The sequence below is a fragment of the Brachypodium distachyon genome, chromosome 4 (genome assembly GCF_000005505.3).
Source record: "Brachypodium distachyon strain Bd21 chromosome 4, Brachypodium_distachyon_v3.0, whole genome shotgun sequence".
NCBI classification, from domain to species: domain Eukaryota; kingdom Viridiplantae; phylum Streptophyta; class Magnoliopsida; order Poales; family Poaceae; genus Brachypodium; species Brachypodium distachyon.
In genome coordinates, this window is record NC_016134.3 from 3750103 (window position 1) to 3769343 (window position 19241).

Sequence of the window (19241 nt, forward strand, 5' to 3'; positions counted from 1 at the left end):
AAAAGGTTGTTTCATCATATGGGCTGATCTGTTCATTGTAGTCTTTCCAAATAGTTCCCAACTTTGGTTCTTTTTTGGTGTATATCATCCATTGAAATCTGCTGCATGCTATGTTAAATTGTAATTTGTCAGAAAAAAAACAGTGTTGCTCTTACCTCTATGCATGATCCCCGCTGTCAACTCTCCAACAAAGACAGTTCAAATGCAGCTGATACTGTTTGGTATCTCGTCACAAATGGCAACCATGCAACTGGCAGTCTGAACCTGCTAATGGACCTCATGCCTCTATGTGTGACCATTGAGTCCGCCCCCTCATGGGCGGAGGGCTGCCCATGCAATCTGCTCACAGGGATCTGTGAACTGCAATGGGATCAAGGTCAATGATGTATGGTATGTTACTGGGGTCACGCTGAATATGGTGTCGATTGCCCGTCTTACCGATCAAGAACCTACAGTCAGTACCGGTGATGGTATCTGTTCTATAAAGCGCCCTGATGGCACTGAACTTGGCAAAGCACGTCGCGGAGGCCATCTGTATGAGCTCGACTTTATCAACACCATTAGGTACAAAAACTGTTGGCCTGAATGATTTATTATTTTCTTTGTTTAATTTGTATCATTGTAAGCTAATAAGTTGTCATGGTGTGGTGAATTGACTTGGACATGCAATGTTGTGTCTGCAAATGCGTTGTTTGCATGTATAAATGGAAGGATGGCACAAAGCAGGCACATAGTGGGTTTATTGAGCTCTTAGATGGCACTCTGTCTTACCACATAAGGGGTTGAATGATTCCAAATCAGAGCTGTTCACTATGACGATATCTATTCAAGACAGTGCTGCTGCCATCCACAAATACTCTCTCCGATCGGTATTACTTGTCTCAAATTCGTCCAAATATGGATGTATCTATGTGTAAAAAGCGTCTAGATACATGTAATACTTCGACAAGTAATTCCGGTCAGAGAGAGTAGATGATTTGCCATTAACTACGTAGCTAGAAGCTAAGAGACTCACCGTCGTAGCTGAATAAAAATTGACTAATGATGATACAGCATGGGGAAAAAGGAATTACGAGAAACTGAACATTACTTGTTTTTTTAGGTCGGTAGTAGATATATATCATAGAATTTATTTTTTCTGAGTCATGTATGATTTAGTTCTCTGCTGACATGCTAACGTTTTCTCCTCTCTGATCAGTCCAGACCCCTGGTACATTGTCTCAAATGCCGCTGAACACATGACGGCTGGCAACCTGCACCGCCTGACGAACTTCAATCCGACACAGCCCCAGCTAGGCCGCCTGATTCGGACACACACTGGTGCTATGCTTCAGGTACGCGGCAAGGGGTCCCTGACCTCTGCCCAGTTTGCCGTCCCTGGCGTGAACTACGTCCCAGGGCTCGCCGAGAACATCATCTCAGTGATGCAGCTCATCGACAGCGGTTTAAATTCAGCGCCGCGTTTGGTCCCCATGGGCCATGGCTGTGCCATCACAAGGAACTGCGGCGGCGCGAAGGTCAGAGCAAAGGCCGGCTACGGGTTCCACTCTGGCGGCCAACTGTACAAGCTCGACTACCTGAGGGTCCTGCCTAGCTAGCTCACAATTCTGATGACGCTGCTATGTCTGCATGAGCCTGTGGATTATGGGATTGGGTATGATCGTGGTTTTAAATAGCGCGCTATTTCCTCGCTACAACGTCGTCATAGCATATCTGAAGACCCGACGCTACGTTTAAGCAATTTTTCTCGCTATGCCGCTATTCTCACTATTAGCACGCTAAATGACGCTAAACGCTATATGCTATAGCGTCGCTAAATATTATAGCGTCCAAAATTCAAATAGTACCACGTCAGTCTAAAGACCATGCTCAAATCTTCCAGTCTTAGTCTCTCAGACCTAACCGCTTTCACCATGAGGGCGGAGGCGGCAAATCCGCACAGCTCGTGACCGGCGGCGGTGGCAACGACTCTTTCCTCCAACTCACAACAGACCACCTTTCCTCTAGCTTGCGACCAGTGGCATCACCTCCAGTGCTTCAATTATGCCTCGTATCTTTTGTTTATGTCATGGATTTGGTCTTCGAAATGATTGGAGAACTTTTTAGTACGTTGTTATGCCGAAACATTTAATTTTGGGCTAAATTTGATTCATTTTTTTTTACAAAACGATATTTGAAATAGCGCGCGCTATAGCACGCTATAGCGTCTATAGCATATGGATTAGACCGGCGCTAAATGCCATAGCGCGCTATTTAAAACCATGGGTATGATGGATTCTTGCTTGATTGACTTCAGACACTGATTCGGCGAAATACCCTGGTGTTCATTATTCATGGTTCTACATCTTGTTTTTCCGTATACATAGGAGAAAATGACATAAATTTCTGGGACATCACACCCAAATACCAACGTACTTACGGTGCCATTCCCTTGTTGAAGGCGTTGTTCTTAATGCTCATTTTCTATCTTGGAGGTTGCAAGCCAAGCTTCCTCTCCTTGTCACTCCAAAGTTCCCACCTTACAGCTGCTTGGTTGCCACTGATCAACTCGTTGTTGTGTGGTGCCCTTCTTTTACACTCTACGCAAGGCTTTCTCCTTGTTGGTAGAGATAAGTCTATCAGTGGTATTCTTTTAGATCATGTCACCCTTATATCGCTCCTTCTCCCCACTTCTCCCAGGATTCTATCGTCCTTCCGGTGGAGAAGTTGTGTACTCTTCTTGTGCATGATTGAAGAGCCAGAGTCTTCTTTTGTCTCTTTGTACTTTCTTCACTTTCCTCAGGATTCTATCGTCCTTTCGGTGGCGAGTATTCGAGGGGCGAGAGACTGATGATGGCGCGACAACTAGTTTGATGTTAGCATGAGGTTTTCTATGGTTAGCTGTTTGTTGTTCGCAATAGGACTTCCATTGCAGGATCTTTTGGAGTATATTTGTGGTGCTTTAGATTGAAATGCAATCATAAAAAATAGCGGCTGGTCCGTGCCACGTCTATTTCTCATCTTGTTTGTAAACTCTATCTCTTGAAGTAATATATTCAGGTGGGAAATCTTTCCCCCCTTGATTGCCTAAAAAAAGACCATTATCATTTTCTATGATCTCTATCAGGCTTGTAAATTTGGTACTTTAGCAGAATAGGCTCCCTAAGCCATTGTCAGGTTACTTGGAGAGATACAGGTCGCAAGCTGCCTGCTTCCATCGCCAAACTCCTCGATTGTTTTTTGAGCGAAATACCCCACTTTATTAATTCAAAGCAAATGTTGGAATACAAGAGATATCAGGAGTATTTAGGAGCCACTAATGGCGCCCAGCAGGGAGAGTCCTTAGAGAGGTTCTGGGCATCAGAGTCAGCTTCCCTCTTCTCATGGCCAAGATGGACCGAACTGAAGTGTTTCTTCCTCTCCTTGAACTCTCTAGCAATGGTACTGTACTGGCATAAGCTCTCTTCATGGAAATTCTTCACAACACCAAGGCAGTCAGATGCAATTTGAATTAAAGGAACACCTAGATCAGCAGCCCGAGATAGAGCTTCACAGCACACAATCGCTTCAAGAACTTCAGGTGAAGCCATAAGGGGTTGAATAAGTCACAGCTGAAGCCCTCATATAGACCCCATGTTCATTGTGACAAACAGCCGCCACCGCGCCTGAATTCACAGAGCGAGACAGACCTGCGTCGACATTGATCTTCACACGTCCTGGTCCTGGAGCTGGAGGGATCCATCTGGGAGAAGCTGCAGGCCGAGGCGCCGGCGGAGCAAAGCCATGCTTTTTGGCCATGGGAGTTTGAAGATAGTCCAGAATCTCTGAATAAAACCGAAGGTGCCAAGGTGGACAAAGGACTCTGAAACTCATCGTCATGGATCGCCCGACACCGCGCCCACCAGATCGCCCACAACGTGACAAGAATTTTAGTCAGATCCTCCTAATAGCATGTCTCGAAAAGCGTCGCAAGCCATAACCGGGCATCAGGAATGGCAGAAGCAATCACATGTTCCACTAGATCATCATCCATTAACGACAAAATACATCTCGACATGGAGCAGCGAATTAGGGCATGACGCCAATGATCAGCAGCCTCCCTACAAATGGGGCAGACCACAGAATCTGATTCAAAATGTCCACGCACTGAATAGAGAAAATGGACAACCCAAGTCGACGCGCTCGTTCGGGAGGAGGACCGAAATTTCTTTGAAAGCCCGAAGTTTACAAAAAATTGGACTGCTCTGTGAAACAGGGCCAGGACAAGATGGGAAGATTTTGGGCCGAGGTGGGCCAGAAGCACGTCCACGTGACTGAAACCCAAGTTGACGCGCTGATCGTTCGAGAGGATCGGGGCGAGGGTAGTCAATCTCTAATACTCCTCCGTACTAATAATCTTGACCCAAGTCTCGTAGGCAGCCATGGCGAAGATGAACTCTCCTCTGCACAGGGTCATCGACGCCCGGCGGTGGGACGGCGAGCTCCTCCTGGGCCGCCTCTTCATCCTCTTCCACGCCGCCTTCGTCGACGCCGGCTTCCTCCCCGCCGCCGCCGCCGATCCCTTTCTCCCAAAGCAGTTAGGCGCCACAGCCTCGACTCTCTCCCTCCGCTACCTGGTGCCGCTGCAGCAGCTCCTCGCCGCCGTCGCGCTTAGGGTCCGCGCTTACGGGCGGCACGTGGTCTTCTACGTGGGCCCCTTCTACGTCGACACCAGCTCCGTCGTCTCCGGCGCCGGCAGCAGCGACTACTTGTGGGCGTGCGTGGACGCGTTCGCCGCCGCCCCGTTCCTCTCCGGCGGCCTGGACGGCACCGCGCGCGCTCTGAGGAACGACCCCCTGGTGGCGGCGCTGTGGCGCGAGCTCGCCCAGGGGCTGAGCTGCCGCGTCCTGAGAGAGATCTGCGGCGGCGGCGATGCGGATTGAACCTTTTCTGCTGATGTACGTGACAGAGCACGAGCTATACCATCTCCTGTCGCCGCCGCCGCCACCGCCATGGACGTATGAGTATGATCCACCGGAGCTGTTTCTGTCGGCGGCGGCGACGAAATATCTCGATGGCCTGGCGGAGGCGGAGCGATTGAGGGGCAAGGCCGGCGCCCGCAGAGCAATGTCGTGGTCGTCGTCAGGTGGTGGTCGTGAGAAGCGTCGTCACCACGCTGGCGCCGTCAACTCGCCGTCGGCTCGGTACCGATGGAAGCATCGATGATCATACCGTCATAGCGCACTGCTTCTCTGCTCTGCGCTGCAGCCATCCATGGCCGGCGTCGTTGGCATTCCCGGCCGGCCGGCGAGTGTTTCCTTAACGTGCATCAGAGCTGGATTTGTTCAATTTCTATGCTGCATCACATTTGCTATGCGTCGTTGGCATTTTAAGTAGTACTCCTATTCGGGAACCCGCATTTGTCAGGATCAATTATGTGCATGGTTATAGCTCATCACATTTGCCAATTATATGGTTCCGAATTAGGTTGAATTTATCTTGGATAGCATTTCCCGCGGATGGAAAGGGCCAATTATGATTTAATTCGATGCAATCAAACTTGGTTGTGGTGTGAGGGGCTGAGGGCCTGAGCCCTGAGGCGCGTGAGCAGACAGAGAGGGAAGCATTCAGCTTAGAAAGCAGAAACTGTTAGCGGATGGATTTCAAATTTCTTTTTATACCAAACCATCATTTGTATTCGATATGAAAATCTCGATCCCTTGTTTCCGATCCTTTTAGTGAATTGCTACTGTTTTCTTTTTACAAATTGATATAAATAGAAGTGGTGTGTTAAATTTGAACCGTTGAGTAGAGAGAGATCTAGAGGGGAAAAAGACCCTTCAAAAAAAGAGCACTAGAAACAAAAATTGTGGAAGGTTGCTGTGCGTGTAACTTATAACGCGGAAACGGTAACCCTGGCTATCTAACCCCGCCGTCCTGTCCCGGCCAGTCGTTTCGCACATGGGACAGTTCATTTAATGTGTATTATATTAAGGAGAGTTGATTAAGAGAAAAAGTTTTTGTCTCTGTCTAATGTTTCCTTTTAAACCACTGACAATTGTCTCCACTTTTTTTCATTCTTTCTCTGACTTTTTGCATGCGACAGGGTGACATTTTTTTTTCATGTGACATGCTACCAAATTTTTTTCCCACTTTTGTACCGGTTTGTTTGTGAGTACATTCTAGTACATGATAAGTATTTATCAATTTGTAGTACGTGACAGATTATGATGGGTACATCAAAGTACATACCAGATACATTATCTCTAAATACGGTGGACATGAGCTCATAATTGTACGCCATGTAGAGGAAAAAAATCACACCACAAACATTAATCAAAATTTAGTACCTCATCATGCACCCAAGATACAATGATGGAACATCGCATGTACTTTAACAATTTTTAAGTACCTCATCATATCTAGACCGTGTACATGAGCTCATAGCAGTACATCATGTACCTTAACAATTTTTAAGTACCTCATCATATCTAGACCGTGTACGTAATGCTTTTAAACTGTTTTTTACACATGCATACTACTTTCAAGAATGCTTTTAAACTCTAATTTTTTAGTAAACATTATCTAAGTTGAATTTATAATTCTCACAGGTCCCATGAGAAAGGTCTACAAGAGTTGCTGCCTATCTCTTAACTTGAATTAAGAATCAGACGCTTCCTTCTGCATGAAGTAGAATCTAAGACCAAGATCATCTTGATTTTGGTACCGGCCATCTGCAGTTCAAGTTTTGCAACATATATAAGTTGGTTGTTGAATTGGAATGATGTATACAGAAAAAAAAATTACCTGTTACTGTAGTTCGTCCCATCATCTGGGGAATCTAATCTCAGCACGGCATGGTCATCTCTGTCGTTCAATATGTCGAGTTAAGCTCATCCAGTAAATATATGGTTATGTAGAAGCGTACACAGAAAGGTAACAGAACAAATACCTTGGTGATTGGGGGAGCTCCAACTTGAGTAGAACTTTTATAATATACTTCTTTGGCAGGAAAAGAGTACCGTGATTTCTTCCATCATAGAAGTTCATGCCAACAAAACACCCATCATCCAAATTGATATGGGAGTTTAGTGAATGTGCATATAGGTTAACAAAGTGGCAACTCAAATAGATGTGATGCAATTATTTATAGTTCATATCGTGAATAAAAAAGGGCAAGAGAAATGAGCGGTGTACCTTCTTTATTTTGCAAGTGGACATCCTAAGTTCTTTGCATCCACTAGTTATAAGTTCTTTAGTTACTACCCCGAAAGAGGCACATAATAATCCTTCTTCAGGCTCCCGACCTACAGCTACAACCTTCTTTTTAAGCTCAAGCTCCTCACGAGACATTCTTCTGAATTGCCTGTCCCTGATTTGGTCTGGGGTGTCCACGAGGAGAATATCTTCTGGGCAAACAACGCGTAAACATTCAGGACGAACAACAGCTAGATTATAACAAGAGTTGTACGCTACTAATGTCCCGCTGACACGTTGATTTGGTGGGAGAAACACCTCAATCTGTAATGATAAAGTGAGGTCAATCAACCAATTATCTAACTTAAAAGACCAAAAAACACAATGGTGAGCACCAACCCTCAATTTCTCATCAATTTTATCGGTGGCTTCACAAGTTCTAACCAAACTGGCAGAAGTCAGAATTAATGACTGTGCGCGAGGGTGTGGTACTGCCATAGTGTCGGCCAACCCTACACTTTATAAGTAATCCCGTGCATGCAAAAAACCTAGTGGCACCTACACATCAAAGCTATGATCATCAGCTGGTGAAGATCAAATACTAGCAGGAAGAAGTAAGAAGAAGATAACCGTAAATTCACCATTGAATGAAGCAAGTGAGACAACACGTCGGGATATAGCTTGGACAATGTTTGAACCAAGTCTCACCCAGGGATTCGGCCCCTCAGTGCAACATGAGAGACTAAAAAGATAATTTTTCCACGCATGCAAGTGACCGAAAAAATCTTCAAATGTATGAAGCAAACGTCCATTCACTGGCAAAAGAAACAACCATGAAAGTTTCTATTAATGCTACAACAGCTACCAAAATACGCAAGGAGTGAATCATCTGTACAAATGCCAACTTACGTTCGAGCATAAGTGGTGGTGGCCTGGGATAGCCCATGGAGTCCAGCCACTTTTGCCTACGCATAAATCCTAAGAAAATAAGGTGATAAAAATTATACTCAGATGTTAAGTCACATGATATTAAGAGCACAGTCATAAACCAGTAATGTCTAGAATGTCAACTTGCATGATAATTAACACCTGAAGGGACTATCATTGATGCACCTGGAGGAGGGGAATATCCCTGACTGCTAGTTTCGGTTGTTCCACTTGAGCTCCCTAAAATGTATAAGATTAGGAAAGATGAATCAGCAACCCACTGAAAGATGTTGCATCACATGCTCTAGGAAAGAGCAGAAAGAAAAACCATTAATTTTGTGCTCAAACTGGCAAATGTTGTAAGTTAAAAAAGAAGTATAAATAAGCTTCAATAAGCAAGATTGAAAAAGCACAAATTATTGGTATGAAGTGGTTCCGCCACACTCACCTGCACCATACAGGTTAGTTTCATCTCTTTCTTCTTGCCCAGAATCATCGCTTCCTTCCAGATTTCCAGAATCATCGCTTCCTTCCAGATTTCTTGGACTGCAATAGAAAATGGTAGTCAGTGTGAAAATAATAATTGGGAGCAGATATCAGAAGCATACAAGAAGACATACGTCAATATCCGAAATTGCTCCAAGCGTTCACGAATTGACATGAACGGTAGGCACCAAGTCCTTCCTTTTGCGTAACGGATGTTTATCCCAACAAAGTATTTATCAGAATGAACTAACGGCCCTCCAAGTCCAAGCTATAATGAAAGCAATATGACGGAGGGACATATTAGACCACTCATATTCTACTACTGCAATTATATAAAAGAATTTGGTCATGCTAAATTATAAGAAATATGCCATCTTATTATACCTCTGCGATTTGACAATTAGAAACATTAAGATTTTGGATCATCTGCACTAATTGGACCCTCATCTATTAGCGCCCCATTCTGAAGCATAAAACCTTCTTTCATGAAGCCACGCCCAACAGCTGTTACATTAGTACCGGGAGGCAGAAATGTCTGCTCATGATATAAATTTACAGGACGGATATCTGGCTGTGGTAACAAGGCCGACGTCACGATAGCAATATCTTCATCGTATAGTTCGATAAAACCAATGATAGCTCCATCTGTTGGGTAAAGGACAGGGACGCCCACTTGAACCTGCAGTGATAAAAGCAGTATGTCAGCATAGCTATAGTAATTAGTACAGCGAAATGGAGGCACAATAATTAGCAGAAATGGAGGCACGGTAATCAGCAGAACCAACCGTCATTTCATCCTCTTTATTCCTCTCCTGATTAAAAACTTGAACGAGACGTCCAGAAGTCAGGAATCTTGTTAAACCATATCTTGAGGATGGTATAACTACGCCTGTACACTCAAATATCTGTTCAGGTCCTGTAGAAGTCATGATTTTTCTTATAATTAGCTAGTGGGGCCGGCGAGAAAAACAGATTTGGACATCCTCAATCTAGCTGCAAGCATATAAGTATAATATAGTTACCATCGAACAAACCAATGCCAACCACCGTTGGAGCAAATTTAGTAAATGCATCTGGCTACGTGATGGTACCAAACGATATTTGATTGTCAAAACGTCTGCTAGAAACTCTGTCAGGATATTCCGAGCAGCCAAATTGAACTTCGAATTGTTTAGATTTCTCCTCCCAAAGCCTGCGAACTTAATGAAGAAAGAACACAATACAAGATAACCTGTGAGTGCTCTATTAGAGCAATTAATTAATATATGCGCGCGTGAGAAAAGAAAGAAGCAGGGATTAAGGTGGACTCACTTTTCGTTGCCGTCTCAACGCCAGACATCCCACGTCGCAGTTCATCATCTTTCGCTGGGTCAACGTAATTCAATTTCTTCATCTTGGCAGATGGTGGCACATGGTTCATTGCCGATGGTGGCATCAACGACGGCTAGAGCGGGAACAACATGTGAATTGCTAGAGAGAGTTGTGTAGGAGCGAGGAGGTTAGTGGCATATATCCCTACAATCTCTACGCCCGGGCAGAATCCTCGCGCTCTCAGCGCCCTGCGGCTTTCCGCGCAGGATTTTCCGTGTAGGGTGGGTCGGCCTGTCAGCGTGTCTATCGTAATGACGGGAAGTCTTGGATACGTGTCGCCGTGTCCTCGCGAACGCGGTGGTTCGAGGACTACGTGTGGCGGTATGGGCTTCCTGGGCTTTCTTCCGCCTACTCTTTCTTCCTGCATTCTCTTTCTTCCATCCTTTCTTTCGACAGGCGGTGGCGTCTTCCAATTCCTCACTGCGCCGGCGGCTGCTGCCCCTGTTCTGGCTGTCCTTCTTCGTGTGCGCGGCTGCCCTCGCTAGTCTTCTCCCCTGATTTATGGTGCGTGTTGCAGGTTCTTTACGCTTTTCTCCTCTCGGTGTGTGTTTTGATTTGCATCATGTGCTCTTTCGTTGGGGCGGTGGCCTGGCTTGGTGCTCGCCGTGCTTCCAGACCGGCCGGAGTCTGCCGGATCCCCGATTGCCCCCTCCATGGGGCTCTTTTCTGTCTTTTCTTCTGGATGGAGTTTGGCATCCGTGCCTCTGATCTAATTGATCTGATTCAAATCGTCTTGGTGGGGGCTGTCGTTCTGGTGTGCTATGTTGGGCACCGTTTATTCTCCTGCTACATTAATGCTTGCTGTTCTTTGGACGCACCTCAGTGGTCATGGATTCGGTCGCTTCTTTCAGCGCCATTGTGTGGCTCTGTCCTATGCGAGGCGTTGATCTTTTGGATTTGGAGGGCTGAACCAGATGGTTAATACTGTGGTGAATATTGTTGCATCTAAATTTTAAAAAATAGTTTTGTAGGGCTAAACCAGATGGTTGATTCGTGCGGTGTTCAAGTTCATCTGCGAGTGTGAAATGATCGAGGTGCATGCCCACACAAAGTCCAGGGTGCAGGTATTTCCGTTAATCTCTTTGCGTGGTAAATTACTTTTGCTCTGATGAATTCAAGAATTCAAGGTAGTGCTGATTGTCCTGGAGTTTGCCAAACTAAGGAGAGGTCAGTTAAATTATCATTTGGCATAGGTATCTGGGCTGAGAAGAGTAAGAAACTGTTGTCTGAAGTGAATTTCCCATCTTCAGAATGTTCTCATTAGTATGCTGATAAAGAACTCGACATAGCATACTTAATGTCGAGCTTTATTTCATCAGATGTGTAGCTAAGAAAATAGAAAATCTTGAATTGGTTTTCCATTTATCTTTGACTGATGATGCCTGTGAAATTTCTTTGGTAATGTATTCTCTTTTGTAGAATGGTGTTGTACTCCTTTTGATGCAAAGCTCTTGAGCACTTCTGTTAATACAAAACCACAAGGATTTCAGTTTTTATTTCTACGGATAGAGTCATAGAGAGGTTCTTCATTGGTGTATGCAAGAACCTGGTGCACTCTTTTACATTCAGTTGTAAATCAGTACTGAAAACTGATAGCCGTCTAAACTAATCTTCTGGATGAGAGATGTTGACATTATGTGTTGTGGTTTCTAACTTATCACAAAAGATATATGACATAATGTTGTATTGTATAAAATACTGCTTTGAACTTCTAGAAAATTATGTGGACAAGTACTTGGATAGAAAAAGGTAATTATGAGTGTTAATATATTTTCTTAAAGTTTAGAGATATGGTTGTTTAGTATGCATTGAAGCGAGTTCATTGATTGGTTTGTTCCCTTTTGCTCGGTCATCAATCGTTGGAAAACATCGTGTATGTGCATTTTAGTCCAACGAAATATTTTCAGTCATGCATTTTATCATATGCATATATGGTAGCATATTGGAGTGACAACACATTCTAATAGTTTTCTTCATTGCATAATATAACAAGCACAAGCTACATAAAGTTAACCATAATGGGCTAGCATACATATTTTTCGATTGCAGATTACTCAATTCTAGACTGGGAAATGTGATTAAAACCCAGTTTCTTCCCTACCTGTTCACTACAAACTGCAGTGTAGTCTCTGTTTTAAATTTATGGGTAGAGCAAGGTTCAAGATGTCGCTCTTTATGTCCTAGAGCTGTTATACTATGTATAACCCACCTAGCATTTTGTGCATTCATTTTAACCAATCTCATCTTCTTGGGATTTAATCAGCTAGCCACTTTGTCCATAGTTATATCCACACGTGTTAATATATTTGCAATTTCAGGATCATGTTTAGCACATGGCTAGATGCAAAGTTACATTGATCTGCTGCAAGGTGCATTGTCCTTGCACCTGAGACATTTGTTCAGCTAATGCGTATGTGATTCTGCATAGGATTGGGATCTGCTCCAGGATATTGTTATTTTGGTTATTTTAATTAGGAATTTAGGATACATGCAGATGACCACTTTCTAATAAGGAATAGTCCAGTCCATGCCATAACTTGTTGGGTTCTCATGCAAATAGAAGAAAAGAAAAAAAAAATCTCATACACAAGATGTTTTCTGATGGTATCTAATTAAAGATGCCATGACAAAAGTGGTGTTATGAATACAACCCTTCTACCGCGAAAGGAAGAAGAATTAACTCGAACAGTAAGAGAGAGATATTTTACAGAAGTTCAGTTCTTCTTTTTTGCAGGTTCCCAAGTTTGTAAATGTTGATCTCGCTGATGTAGAAACCATCATGCAAAATGCAGGATAATATTTGATCGGGACGAAAACTGCTACAGGTACAGCATCTGTAATAACTAATATGGTGTTTAATGTATTTTCAAATTTATATGACGGTTGCACATATCCAGCTCCATTCTGTGCAAACTGAAATCTTAGTTCTATCCCATTCAATGAGAAGACTTCGGTACGTGATGCAGCTGGGATCAAACATTGTCAGACGGAATATTATAAAAAATGGCAATTCACAAGGTTGGCGTTCTAAAACAGTTCTACCTCTTAGAATGGCTAAGTAGTTGGTTCTTAGGTAAGGCATTGTTGGTGCTTGCCAATTTTGTGCCATAATTTAATGTAAGATCTCCATCCATGAGTTAGTTCACATGTAACTCATCTTCCATACTATTCTTGGATTTCTTGCCAGGGAAAGCTATGACATGGCAATGCAGAAGGAAATGTTCACGGTGTAGTCTATTTTCCAATAAAAATGCTCATTTCATCTCTACAATCATTTGAAAGTTGCATATTGTGTGGACATTCAAAAGAATTTACTCTGGTGTATACCTTGATCCTTTGTTAGTCATAAAGGGCCTCAAGCCTCTTGAGAAGGAGCATGATTCATCACAGAAGCATACTACAGTTGCAAGTGTACTTAAAGCTTCTTTATGCCTTAAGTTGATTTTATTTTACGCTTCTATAGGGTGGTATCTTTTTTAGGTGCAAGAGCTGAGAACTCTATAGAAGCTGGATTTCATTATGTATATTTGTCAAGCTGTACATATGATGCTTAAAAACATGTTTCTACTGTGTTCGTAATACAGAGTGTAATTGCTAAAATATGAAGGCACACAAAATGCTTTCGGTCGTGCCATGTTATGCTCTTATATTTATCACCTGCATTTTAATAGGATGGGTATGTACTCTCTCCGTCCCATATTAAGTGACTCAAATTTGTCTAAATATGGATGTATCTATGCCTAAAAGATATCTAGATACATTTAATAGAAATAGAAAGTCACTTGATACGATATGAAACGGAGTTGCATGCCATCGGAACGGAATGACAGGGCTTATACAATTCATTTACATGGAACCGTCAACGGCGAGGCGTTGCAACGGTGGACGGAGCAACAACATCGACATCGATCGTTGACAGCCGCCACGTGCTCTCCGTTCAGATCTAGACGTCATCACCTCCAAGTTCACTAGTGCACCGGTGCCTCACATCGTGTAGCTGATTCGTAAGACCATCGTGCAGCTCGAAAACCAACTAGGTGGAGCATCAAGATCGATAAGATCAGACGGTTGAGCTCCTTTCACACCCTACGATTTATTAATAACAGAGTATACCCATTTTTTCTTAATCAGGATTTTAAAATTCAATTTTGGCTATTTTTCGACTTATCGAATGCGTCAAAAAATAAACACAGCCTGAGACCAGACGGCAGCCGTCCTTTGTGGAAACTAATTTGAAAGTGTGAGGTGCCTCCCAAGATAAAGGTCTTTGCCTGGAAGCTTGCAAATGAATCTCTGGCAGTGCAGGTTAATAGGCATCATCGCTTTAAGAAAGTCCTCCCAATCTGCTCCATCTGTGGTGTTGAAAACGAAGATGGTTTTCATGCGGTTGTGTCTTGCACGAAGGCAAAAGCGCTAATTAAGAGATTCGGTCCGGGCCAGCTGGCTGCTCCCCCCTGATTCTGAGATGTGCAACTCCGGACCGGATTGGGTTCTCATGCTGCTAAGCAAGGTGGATGCGGTGTGCAGATCCCACCTTCTTTTCTTATGGTGGAGAGCCTGGCACTTGCAAAACGACATCATCTTCGCCAAAAGGGGATGCGTCTGTCACAGCATCCGCCCAGTTCCTGTTCAACTATGCTGATTCGCTTCAACATCTGGACGAGAAAATCCCAGAGCCTGATTTGAAAGGGAAAGCTCCTCTCTTTGGCCAACCTTTACCACCAGTGGCCCAATCTTCCTCCTCGAGGTCTCTCTGGAAACCCCTAGAGATTGGTTGGTTCAAGCTCAATGTGGATGCTTCCTTCCATCATGACACTGGTCTGGCTACTTGGGAAGCCATTGTTAGAAATCCTGGGAAGACAATTGTGGTTTTGGCTTGGAACACCATTGGTAGCCGCCCCAACGCTGAAATGGCGGAGGCGGTGGCCTGCCTGGAAGGACTCAAACTGGCTCTGGATGCTGGCTCCCTCCCCTTGATCCTTGAGAGTGATTGTCAGACCGTCATTACATAGCTGCAGGGGGACACCCAGACCCTATCCCCGCTGCGCCCAATCATCCAGGATATTCATCGACCGGCGACGTTTGATCCAGGGATCCGATACCAATTCACTAGTCGTGCGAACAACTGTGTGGCACATGAGCTCGCAAAAACTCTCTAGCCTGACTGCAGGCGGCGATGTGTTGTCAGGGGACGTGCCCTCCTGCGCGAGGAGTCTCTGATTGTAACAATTCTACAAGTGTTTAATTTTATTTTTTTTGAGCGAACTACAAGTGTTTAATGAATACTACCTTTCAAAAAAAAAACACATCCGAATTGGTCCAGAAAAAACCACAATTCGGATGTCAGCCCGTGCTAGGCCTAATTGGTCCAAGAGCGATCGCGCTGGGCCGGTCTCAAAGCACACGATTAACCAGAACTTTGCCAGGAACGAGATGGACCCAACCTGTCAGGGACCGAGCTTCTTCTTCTTTGGGCCTGACTTGTCTTCCACTTCAGTTGGGCCTTCTCTCCTCTCGTCCTCTCCCCTCCTCTCTCGCTCTCTCCTCTCTCTGTCCTGCGCTCTCATGGCGGCGGCCACCTCCTCCTCGGCGGTGGCGGCATCCACGCCGCAGGGCGTGGCGGATCGGCGGGGCATCCCCGCGGCGTCCTTCGTCGAGGACGTCGAGACCTACCTCCGCCAGGCCGGGCTCGACGTCAACTCTGCCCTCGCCTTCCTCCAAGAAAGGTAGCTCCTCCTTTGGCTCCGCTCCCCTTCCCCCCCATCTCTGCGTCTGTACCTCTCGGAGGAGCTGTCCACTTTGGCGCTGTAGCGGTGTTCCCGGAGGACTGGTGCGGCAGCTATGCTGTAAAGCTGGATCCTTTGGAGGCATATTCGCGCGCTTGATCCAGAAATCCTCCGTGCGGTCGGAGTTCTGCGTTTCTCTGGAAGTCGTCGGCGTCCGGAACAATGGATCTTTGATTTGTCTCTGCAAGTTCCTCAACACGTTAGATCTTCGGCTAGATCCTTGTAGGGGTTGTGCTGCTTCCGGACACTTGTTTGGTTGGCAGGCTAGGTCGGAGCTCGCAGTAGTCAAACCGCCTGCTTTAGGGTTTTGGAACTGATTATGTGTTTCGTTGCCTCCAAAGTCATAATACTCGGCGAGAGCTAGCATTTTTACACCAAATCCAGAGTTGGTGGTAGGCTAGTAGCTATGCCCGCTAGTTGCCACTCTGCTTACCTCTTTGTTGCTGCAAATATGTTTGCTGTTACATCCGTTATATCCAAACTTGCAATTTCAGTTTGACAATCTGTTAGTATTGTTCCCTGTTGGTGTATCCTATACAGTATTATGTCATGTTGTTGTTCTTTACGAAAAATATTAGTAAAACAAACTGTGTATGTCTTGCCTTCCGTGTTCAGTTTTAGTATGTGAATTTCATATGCCGCAGTTTTGTACAGTAGTATATTTATTCGAATAAAAGCAATCTCAGAAGTTTTCTTCAGCAGGTTTTGGTAAAATCATGTTTATATCTGCATGCGTACATCTTCAATTCTTACTTCTCCGTGCTTTTATTTTTGGGTAGGATACTTGGTTGTGCTTTATTTGCATGGGAAATGTAACCTGTCTTTGCCTTTTTGCTTAGGCTACAACAGTACAAAATGGTGGAGATGAAACTTTTAGCACAACAAAGAGAACTTCAGGTGCTCTTTTTTTTTTTTGCTTAGATTCATTGAGGCAATTTAGGGTCAAAATAGAACTTATGTTTCATTATTAGTAATATTGCAATGGTGGTATTGCTAAACACTATCACTGATCATGTTCTTTGTTCTCCTGGATTGAAATATGGGTGTTCCCTGGTGCAACTATTCTCTAGTTAGTAGAGTACATATTAAAAGCTTGAGAATTAGTACTATAAACAAGTAATATACTTGTCAACAATGAGTGTTAGAAATCCTGCGGTCAAAATTTGCTAAGGTGAAAATAATATCGCTAGATTGCCATTAACAATAATTTCATGCTATACGTTTTTATATTTTCTACTACATATAAATAGTAACGGTCAAAGGTGTATGTCTGGAGACCATGCCAATGTCCAAAACGACATAAATTTGCTAACAGAAGGAGTATAACATATTTTAACCATCTTTTCCCTATTACAGGCAAAAATTCCGGATATAGAGAAGTGCTTGGGTATTGTTGCAACTTTACAAGCTAAAAAGGCCTTGGGAGAGGTTTGTGTAATTTTTAAAACTCCACTTCTTTTTCAGTATTTTTCTATTTCAGTGCATCGCGTCTGTCCTTTTTGCTTTTTAACTTAATGCTTCAAATGAAAGTATATTTTTTTTCCTAAAGAATTTCATTGAATACCATAATGAAGAGTTTCCTGTTTCCTGTTGAAGGTTCTACATGCCTCCATAGAGCACCTTCGCGTTTATCCTTTCGAGAAAATGAGTACCTTAGCATTCATACTCACAAAATGTCAAAGTCTGTCCTTTCGAATGTTTTCTTAACAGTTTGTGGCTAACTAGTTTTTGTTTCATTACCTTATTTCAATATGCAAGGTTATAACTTATAACTACTCTGTTTTACCTGTTGCAATTATCTCCAAAACGTGGAATACAGACTGTAACTGTAATTTTTCCGACCATTTTTATATTATTCATTCTCTTGTTGGCAACATCATTTATGTACATTTCTTGGGGAATGAAACAGTTGAGTTCATGATTGTTTTTTGAAATTTTAACCATACTGAATACTAGCTGTGATGAGTGTAATTATTTAAGTGAAAGTTCAGTCTTTAACTATCATTGACTTCTAAATAATCACTGCAGGCACTCATAGCCGATTTTGAATTATCTGAGGGAATCTATTCACGTGCAAAAATTGAGGATTCAAATTCCGTGTGCCTATGGTTGGGTGCAAATGTGATGCTAGAATATTCCTGCGATGAGGTTATTTTGGGCAAACCAAGCATTGTCATATTCCAGTCCTTCTATTTTAGTTAGCCCCCTCATTACCTGGAGTTTTGCAGGCCAATGACCTCTTGAAAAGTAACTTGGAAAATGCGAGGGCCAGTTTAGAAGTCCTCGTTGCTGATCTTCACTTCTTGCGGGACCAACAAACCATAACCCAGGTGAAATGACTATGACCAGTTTCACTAGTCTCAAAGTCTGGATGTTCGAGTGTACACACAACATGATCTTACGCTCAATATTGTGAACTGCATTTTTTTATCAGGTAACAATTGCTCGGATATTTAACTGGGACGTGCACCAGCGGAGAAGCAAACAATCTGCAATGAAAGAAACTTGATCTTCATGTATGCAACCAATGAAATCGGGATATTTTTGTACTTCTTGCCACCTCTGGCAATTTAGTGTATGGTCATAGTGTGTGCCATTTGCTGGTGATGGTTTCATTCGCCGCGTGACAAAAATGTACCAATCTTATTCAGTTTATGTTGTTGGTACTCTACCACCTGCTGTTGGGGATGATGTTTGCTTCTGTTTTGGCTACATGCACTTGTTTAGTGCTTGATGAAACAAAAAATTTAGAGCTATTACCTTCTTGTCTGGCATGAGCCTGGATTTAAATCCTCTAAAAGATGAACTGTGACAACCGTGACAATTTCTGCTTGAGGAAAGATTAGAAATCATCAGATTACGTGTCATGTTGAGCACTGTGGTGACGAATTACGTGTCTGATCAATGACCATGCTTATAAGTTGAACGGTACCAAATGTTGCCATCAAATTATTATTCTGCTTTTTGCATCAAGTGATCGTTGATTAGGCTGCTTCCTTCGGTTACAGCTACTAACAGCCTGACCTGACTTGAGCCAAAGATTTTTCAGAGCTTTTTTTTTTCACTTGAACGCTTATTATTCTGCTTTTTGCATCAAGTGATCATTGATTAGTGTGCTTCCTTCGGTTACAGCTACTAACAGCCTGACCTGACTTGAGCCAAAGGTTTTTCAGAGCTCCTTTTCATATGAACACTGAGCATGACATGAAGCAGCACCTTTCGGTCCTTTCTGCATCCTCTCCACACATAATGCTGACACACAGACACGGCGGTGGTCACAATCCCAAGGCAGACATGTGGCGGTGGTAACAGTTGCCGCCCACCATGGCCGACCTCTCAGGACGGTTACCGCTGTCATCCCGCCACGATTGATCTCAGGGGGGGCACATTTGACCTCTAATGCAATCTTTCAAGGTATTAATTGGTCCAACTTTCACCCATGCTGTCAAGAACTCATGATGCAAACTTCAGGTTTGCTTATTTACACGCTTTGAATATCTGGAGCAGTGTTGCGTG

General features: G+C 43.7%; 2 protein-coding genes across 6 annotated transcripts; one reads left to right on the forward strand and one right to left on the reverse strand.

The window, feature by feature from the left end:
• Positions 1–6290: 6290 nt before the first annotated feature.
• Positions 6291–9064, reverse strand: LOC104584844. 5 transcript variants are annotated; one of them, XM_024454955.1, is made up of 10 exons: positions 8953–9064; positions 8703–8836; positions 8531–8628; positions 8269–8322; positions 8065–8133; positions 7797–7970; positions 7555–7713; positions 6911–7479; positions 6766–6825; positions 6291–6692 (listed from the first exon to the last, which is right to left on the reverse strand). In XM_024454955.1, exons 1-7 carry the CDS (start codon positions 9013–9015, stop codon positions 7595–7597), a joined length of 711 nt encoding a protein of 236 aa, XP_024310723.1. In that variant the 5' UTR covers positions 9016–9064; the 3' UTR covers positions 6291–6692; positions 6766–6825; positions 6911–7479; positions 7555–7594. The 5 variants fall into 5 exon arrangements, with proteins under 5 accessions (XP_024310723.1, XP_014758058.1, XP_024310722.1 ...); XM_014902572.2 differs by having other exon boundaries at positions 8245–8322; XM_024454954.1 differs by lacking the exons at positions 7555–7713; positions 7797–7970 and having other exon boundaries at positions 6911–6988; positions 7156–7367.
• A 6374-nt stretch (positions 9065–15438) lies between these two features.
• LOC100843110 (probable prefoldin subunit 3) lies at positions 15439–18515 on the forward strand. Its single transcript, XM_003579096.4, has 6 exons — positions 15439–15665; positions 16565–16622; positions 17082–17153; positions 17754–17873; positions 17954–18055; positions 18160–18515. Exons 1-6 carry the CDS (start codon positions 15505–15507, stop codon positions 18232–18234), a joined length of 588 nt encoding a protein of 195 aa, XP_003579144.1. The 5' UTR covers positions 15439–15504; the 3' UTR covers positions 18235–18515.
• The last annotated feature ends 726 nt before the right edge of the window (positions 18516–19241 follow it).